The sequence below is a fragment of the Harmonia axyridis genome, chromosome 1 (assembly GCF_914767665.1).
Source record: "Harmonia axyridis chromosome 1, icHarAxyr1.1, whole genome shotgun sequence".
Lineage (NCBI taxonomy): Eukaryota > Metazoa > Arthropoda > Insecta > Coleoptera > Coccinellidae > Harmonia > Harmonia axyridis.
In genome coordinates, this window is record NC_059501.1 from 21,167,165 (window position 1) to 21,175,710 (window position 8,546).

General features: G+C 35.8%; 1 protein-coding gene across 1 annotated transcript; it reads right to left on the reverse strand.

The window, feature by feature from the left end:
• Positions 1-780: 780 nt before the first annotated feature.
• Positions 781-2,977, reverse strand: LOC123689044 (MAGE-like protein 2). Its single transcript, XM_045627840.1, has 2 exons — positions 2,851-2,977; positions 781-2,188 (listed from the first exon to the last, which is right to left on the reverse strand). The coding sequence occupies exons 1-2, from the start codon at positions 2,860-2,862 to the stop codon at positions 1,178-1,180; spliced, it is 1,023 nt and encodes a 340-aa protein (XP_045483796.1). The 5' UTR covers positions 2,863-2,977; the 3' UTR covers positions 781-1,177.
• Positions 2,978-8,546: the final 5,569 nt, after the last annotated feature.

Consider the following 8,546-nt stretch of genomic DNA (forward strand, 5'->3'; position numbering starts at 1 on the left):
TTTTGAATTCTTGCATGTCGTAGAAAAAACGGTAGATCAGAGGAACGTTTGAGATTGCTCTACTCAATCTGAAAAGTGGTGAGATCTCAAAAAAGCTGAGGAGATCACGAAAAAGTCACGTGGTATAAACTCCTCTTCAGTAAACACTGAATTTGAATATTTAGTTCGATTAATTATCAGATAACTATCGTGTGAAGTGCAGATGTTTTGAGAAAAAATCGAACTTTAATATCCAGCATCCAAAAACAAAGCGCTTGCGGACCCATTTTCATTGGACTATTTTTTCTTGAAATTTATTTAATTCATACAGTTTTGTGGTTACCGAGGGTGCAAAAGTTGCATGAATGACGAGCACACAAAATCTATTGAAGTCAGTTGTTTTATCGAATTTTTGTAAAAAAATATCGTGATTTATTATCTTCATTGGTCCTCTCAATTACCAGTCAGTATTTTGAAAATAAAAATAAAGACTTGAGCTTTCATAATATAAATGGAAACATAACTGTAATCAGGTGACTTGATTACATGAAATTATTTTCCAAATGAGAGTTTTTTTTGCAAAAAGTTACAATTTGATAGGTGAATGTGAAACTGAATGTATAAGTAATCACGAATTTGGATACTTCATGTTTTAGATCAAGCATGTTATTTGCTGTTGAACTGTAATAATGATTTGAACTGATCCAATTTACCATTTAATATATGCCTAATTGGGCAACCCACTTTCAACGCTTTCTAACATTCATTCGATAAATGTTCCAGTTGCAAATGAAAATCGACTTAATGTAGAAGTATTTTATTTTTATAAAAGTAGATAAATATATTAATTAACATAGTTTCTAGGTAATAATACTGCACGCTTCACGATTTTAGGACTCAAGGAAGTGATTTATAATGAACAAATGTCGAAATGAAATTAACGTTGCAAGATGTAGATCAACAAGGATATAGTAATTACATAACAATCAATTGAAGACTAATTCAGTGAACTCAACAAAATTGGACACGCAACATAACAAATCATCATTTACGCTGTTTCTTCATGTTCCAGTGGTAGGACTTGAACATCTGTTTTTTGCATAATGGCATCCAAGAAGAGAAATAACAAATAACTTATTCAGATGATATCTTGTGTCCTTTTTTGAAGGAGATCAATGGGATAACACAGACGAAAGTTTTAGTCCCAGCCATGTCCGTGGGATTCGTGGGATTTGACTGGATATGGTACCTCTTTCTCTACGGGGTATGGGATCTCCTTTATCACAGGGTAGGGCTTGTCGACATGTACCTTAACTGGGTATGGTACTGGTTTTTCGATTTCAACTGGGATCTTCTTCTCAACGGTGTAGGGTTGGGGTACAGGTACTTTGACGTGGTAAGGTACTGGTTTTGGTACTTCAACTGGGTAAGGCTTGTCGACTGGTACTTTGACTTCATAAGGTACTGGTTTCTCTACTGGATATGGAACGTGTTTTTCTACAACAACTGGATATGGTTTTGGTACATGGACAGCGTAAGGCCTATCTACTGGTACTTTGACTTCGTATGGGACCTTCTTTTCTACAGTGTAGGGTTGTGGATATGGTACTTCTACTTTGACTGGATAAGGAATCTTCTTCTCCACGGTGTAGGGTTGTGGTACTGGGACTTTGACAGGGTAAGGTACTTTCTTCTCGACAGTGTAAGGTTGTGGTACGTGCACTTTGACTTCGTATGGGCGTGGTACGGGTACTTTGACTTCGTATGGTACCTTCTTGATGACTTCGTAAGGCTGAGGAACAACTACTGGTACTTTGATATACTCTTTAACCGGCACTGGTACCTTCTTGTACACAGTGTAGGGTTGTGGTACTGGCACTTTGACCTCATAAGGTACCTTCTTTTCAACGGTGTATGGAACATGTTTGGTAACTGTGTATGGTACTGGAACTTTCTTCTCTACCACAACAGTTTTGACATGTTCGTGGTGTTCATGACCACCGCCGTAGCTACCTCCGTAGCTACCGCCATAACTGCCACCGAAGTCATGTCCACCAAAATCACCACCCCCAAAATCGTGTCCTCCGAATCCATGGTCGCCAATGTCGATGAGACCGCGTTTGTCTTGTTTTTTAGTCTCCTGCGCAACCTCTTTTTTTTCGGGTTCCGCAGCTAGAGCTACGCACAAACAGACGGCGCTCAGGACAATCTGGAAAAAAATTCGAGGGTTAATATGATGAATTTTGGAAGTCAAGATTATTTTTTCGATATTTTCGGAAAGTCGTTGAGTGAATAGATTGAAATTAAGTATTTGGTTGTGAAATGTTGGTACGATTTATGCAAAAAATCGGTACGGATGGTACAACTGGTGGGGTGATCTGAGGAGGGTTTTTGTTTACTTTTTGTTTAAAATTCGCTGCCAAAATATGAAATAACCGGCCAAAAAAAATCATTGAAAAATTTGTGGTAGTTTATAATTTCGTTTTTCAGTTTTCTTTAATACTAATTTATTGTCGGTCAGTATTTGGATGAACTACGCGTTGATGGCGTTCTTTATCTTATTTTCAATATTTCAATTTTGGAAAATGATAATAGGAAAATCCGATAATAAGATTCGGCAACACTTTTTTGAACGTCTGCGTTTTTGGGTTTGATTTTTTCCGATGATCTTCACGTATCAGTTTCCCGAATTATCACGTTCCTTTTTTTTTAAACACTTTTTTGGTCACCGACACTTTCCGATAAACCAGTTGATTTCGAGAGCACACGAATAGGCGATAAGTTGCACTTTTAACTAGATCACTTCGTTTTCCCACTTAAAAAGTCACCGAATATGTTAATCACGAAATTTCGTTGGCTTGATTTACTCACCAAGGCCCTCATGTTGATTGTATGAGGAGAGGAAGGCTGTATGATTGGAATATTGTGCCGGCTGCTTTTATATACGGGGTCTATGTGTACTTTCTCACATCATGCATCAGTCGTTCGCCATAAGGAGGTTTCACTTCCACATCCGCGGATAGCTAGATACTCTGGTCGCCATTACGTAATGTTAGGTTCGCTTCTTCGCTGAATGTAATTGATTGTTACCATAATCTGAGGCCTTGATACGAATATTTCTTTTGTATTGTCAACGATTTGTCGGATTATGCAGTTTGTCGACCTACTGCAGACTCGTTGTTTTGATTGAGTTTTTTCAGTACAGATGAGAAGTTGTTGCACTTAGATTTTGATGTGATTGAATCAGACTAGAGTAGGTACATATCAAAACTAGGTAGGTGATATACTTATTACTTATCGTCATATTGAGAGGAATATTTTTATATGAGCTTTTATGAACATATACATAAAAGTTCATTAAAAGAATGGAAGATAATTCACAACAAGGGCATAGATCTTTAATGTGTATCTGTGTGTATCTGTAATGTGAGAAAGAAGGGTATTCGAAATATGAGCATTTTTTTGATTACCGATTCGATTGTTGCCATATACTAGGTCTTCCTAAATTGTAGGTACGAAGAAAAATGTGAGATACGTTGAATAATTTTAAGATTGAAATGTCCTATACATGGACCCGCAAACGCTTTGTTCTCGAGATACAGGGTGTTTCTTGTATTGTAGTCCTACTTTTTTGTGATGCTTATAACAATTTATGTATCTTTATTAATATTCTCTACAGATAAAATGAATGAGAAACTAAACTTGTACTTAATTTTATTCATCATAGCCTACTGGATTTTGAGATTATTTGAATTTTCCTGAGGATTACTGAAGAATTTTGACAATTTGACAAGAACAAACAAGAAACCGAAAAGTTTAGGACCAGAGTTTTTTTCACAAATCTCTTAACTACCAGTGGTTTACCAAAAAAAATCTAGTGGAAAGAAGCAGCCACTCTTCCAGAAAAAATAATAATTTGCATTCAAAATTCCAAATGTAAATTGAATATCTTGTGAAGGAAAGGTGCTATGAGGAAAAAAACTGGAATTTTAACATCTGTATAGGACCTTATTTCTTAAAATGATATCAGAAATCTGTCATTTTCATTTGTACCTCCAATTTAGGAACAGCCTTTGTAGTCAATTCAATGATGTCTTCACAAATATATTGCAATTTGAATGAAACACATTAAGTACAGTACAGACAATTTTTCGATGCGAATAACTCAGTTTAGTTCTTTGATAACTGCAGTATTAAAATTTTTTGACGAAAATGATATAAAAAACCGAAAACACCGGGCAAGTGTATACCGATGACGAATACAAAAATCACAGATGGCAAAACAAGGGGGACGTCGACAAAGCAGGTAGATAAAGGAAAATTATAAACCACGGACATAGTTGTGCTCGTAGTGCAATAAAAGTAATCATCTGAAAGCGATAATATACTCATAAACCGTTAAATGATCCGATTCTTTATCTGCCGTGTCGATTTTAAAGAAAAGTAAAATGATTATTGTTTCATATTATGGAAAACTTTTCGTTTTTCATCTCTGAGAGAATGTTTAAATTTTATATTATGGAAACCATAGCGGGGGGGGGGGTGATTAATTACTCCCAGTAACCCCCATTTCTACGCTCTTGATCCCCAATTTCGATTTTCGTACTTCAATGTTGAGGAGCTATAATAGAATCATACAGCTCCCATATTTCGTACAGTTTTCGTTTTAAATTATCTCATTTATTTATTCAACATAAACTGGAATCCTAACAGCGATCATCCAATTAAATACAAGGATTTTCCAAAAAAGAAGAAATATGCAGTTATCAAAACTTTAACAAAAAAAAAATTAGTGATTTCTACACAGGTACCATTACAAATATATTATTTTTCCAAAAATATTTTTGGAAACGTCGACAATATCAAAAAAGAAATGTGCCAGTCATAAAACCGCGTGATTCTGAAAAAAATTTATAGTACAATGATGTGCTTGCTTTTGGGACATAAATGAGTTCTTCACGACGACAGGTAAGGGAATGAGTATTCAAACAAATTGCACTGATTAGGGGAAAATAAAGTGAGTTTGATCGGATATAAACCTTCTTCTACAAATTTACAATCGCTTTGACACACTTGTAACGTCCTTAAAAATTCACGATAGACAAGGGGAAAATCAAAAACATGGTCCATCTACTTTTTTGGACAAGAAATTAATACTTTCGATAAAAAATTAACAAAATAACTGAATAAACTAAATACTTCTGAAATGTTTCGGATACGAATAATATTCTCGAGATAAATTCAGATATTGCCATTTTCACCATTTTCGCTGTTATTTCATGATCGATGGTTATTTTGAAGCGTAATCTTAGGGTCAAATACTACTCGATACGATCTTCAAAATCATCACAACACCCCTCTTCCCTATTCAAAATCAAGGGGTTGTGCTCACCCCCGGTTGAAGTTACGGGGATGAAAAAAGCGGAAAAGTTGTTCCCCCCTCGAATCAAAAATTGACGGATCTGAGCGATTTTCTGCATGTTCATTTTAAAGTCGGAAAATCGAGGTGTTGAGTTTTTGTTGCACCACGCTGTTGTTGCATGACGTATGGAAAATTTTGGGATTTGCAGCTCTCTCTTTGAATATTCAAATTTGAAAGATTATAGACAAAGGCAAGTGTTTAAGTTTGTCAAAATTACATAAATCATTGCGAATTTCCAAATTTGCCTTATTAACATGAATACACAGGAAATTGCTTCAGACGTTCATCTGAAATAATCCTGCTGAAAGCTGGGGCAGATTCAATTAATTTGAAGATATATTGTCGAATATTTCAGAAACAAAATAGACATGGAGATAAAATATGTGAAGCGGTAAGTATCGATGAAAAATCTGTTGATATTTTTCTTCCGATGAAGAAAACAGCAAACAAAATATCGCTGAATATGTTGGTAACATAATGGATATTGGATACATTTGAAGGGGCTAGCTACAAAAAGAATGATATTTCAGGTGTAATTCAACCTTTGTGAACTTACAAACAAATTAAATATAATAAGAGTTCCATACATGTGTTTAATAGATATTATATTCAAGTAATATTCGTTCCTAATGTGGTAAAATTTAGCAATTTACCTACAACCCAAAGTGCACCTAAATAAAAAACCGGTAGATTTTGACGGCCTAGCCCGGAGAAGTAACTTTTTCAGATGGAAAAAAGTCCGAGAAAGTACCGCTGCATACATCAGAATTGAATGGATTAGTTTATTTGAAGCCTGAATTTGTTCCGAAAAATAAGGCTCTTTTGGAAGATTTCGAAAAAAAATATCTGAAATTGAGAATTGAAGTTATAGACGAGGAACTAAACAGCCCAAGTCGAACTCTGCAATATGATATTCATTAATGGTATTTTAAGACATCTTTATACAAGTTAAGATATTAATTCTTCGATATGGAAGAATAAAAATGATCCATAGAGTAAATATGTAGTATAATTTGAAAATTTGACAGAATTGAATCATGAATTGTTAGAACATCTTTCAGAAAGCATGGACAGTCAAATCAAAAAGTTACAGTTAATGAAATTTCGGAAAAACTCGACACGAAAAATCGTTTTAATTTTTTGAATACCAGGAGTTCTTTCACCTAATCTTCATAAAAGAGTTAATTGGATTTTACTTAATATCTCGAATTTAGTCTTGTTATCAATTCATGAGATTATCCATGGGTAACGAATTGGTAACTCTCAACCTTAATTCCAACAGTTTAATGAATCTCATCTGGCTTCTGCATGATGTGAAGAAATAATTGGGAACGAAACGGTATGAAGTTGGACCTCTCACCGACTAGGGGGGAACATAAACCACTTACATATATTGTAGATAGGAAAGAGCAGAAAATTTAGTAGGTATGGATCGATCTGAATATAATCGTTCAATTCTCTTCGGTAATGGTTTGAGAGTGATTTAGTTTATCATTGATTGATTGAGGTATGTGGTTATAGTCTAGCGAATGATTTAACCAACTTGTAATACTCACGACCGTGAGGCTGGTAGTTCGAGCCTCAGGCCAAGAAATGAATTTTCTGGTTTTAGAGGAGCATCCAACCATTTGCTGTGGGCTGATAAATTATCATAGCTGCTTTTGGAGTAGCCATTAGACAAATTACCAAGCCTAAAAAAAAACATAACCTCTTCAGAGAGGTCCCACATAGGCCTAGGGGAGTGTGATAACACGAATGATCTTTGCAACGACGTGTTTTTTTGAACATTAGGACGTCGTACGGCCTTGAGAATTAGACACATAAAATATCCTCAAACATTGTGAAATTAGAACCTTTTGGGTTTTTATTCAAATCCGTATATATGGTGTTAGCAAATATTTGCTAAAGGGGTCTTTCATGTGAACAAATGAACAAATGCACTACTATAATAACCGACTAGATTCATGCGAATCCTTTCACAGTATGTTCGTAAATGTCATACAATAAGCTTAGGTATTTGTAAACATCGGAATATTAGTTGATTTGTGTTTGCATCATAAAGTTTTTCTCTATTAAACATGTCAGCTTACGAGCCAAATTCTCGCCATTGGAGAGACGTTTTAATTTTCTGCTTTATTAAAAAATCTGCAGCTGAGGCTTATCGAATACTCTCAAATACCTATGGTAAGGCCAAAGGGGAGGCCACTATTAGTGATTTCAACGCTTCAAGAACGGTGATTTTGACGTCGAAGATCAGCATGGGGTTGGAAGAGAGAAGGTTTTCCAAGATGTAGAATTGAAGGCATTACTTGATCAAGACTCGTGTCAAGCCCAACAAGAATTGGCAGGATCATTGGGAGTGACGCAACAAGTCATTTCAAAACGCCTGAAAGTCATGGGAAAGATTAAGAAACAAGGAAATTGGGTGCCTTACTAGTTGAACAACTTCTTGTAAGGCAAAGACGTAAGGGATTTCTGCATCACATTGTGACTGGAGACGAAAAATGGATTCATTACGACAATACCAAGCGGAGAAAATCATAGGGATATCCCGGCCATGCTTCCACGTTGACGGCCAATTCGAATATTCACTGTTCCAAGGTCATGTTTAGTATTTGGTGGGACCAGCTCAATGTAGTGTGTTATAAATTGTTAAAACCGACCGAAAAAATCACAGGCGATCGTTATCGAATGCGATTGCGCCGAGCAATGAAAAATAAACGGTCGCAATACAACGAGAGACGTAATAAAGTGATTTTACAGCATGACAATGCTCGACCCCATGTTGGGAAAGTGTTCAAGACATACTTGGGAACGTTGAAATGTGGAGTCCATTTCCACCCGCCGTATTCTCCAGACGTTGCTTCCTCGCTCTATCATTTGTTTCGATCAATGGCACACGGCCTGGATGAACAGAGCTTCCGGTCTTATGAAGAAGTAAAAAATTGGATCGATTCGTGGATCGCTTCAAAAGATTTTGTCCGAAAGATGGGAGAAAATAGTGACCAGCGATGGACAATACTTTCAATCATAAATGTATGACAAGTTTTTTACAATAAAGCCTCGAATTTCGGAAAAAAACGACGGAAGCAAAGTTGTAAGCCTATGTAGAATGTTCTTTCTGATGTGTGAAAGTTAGAAGCAA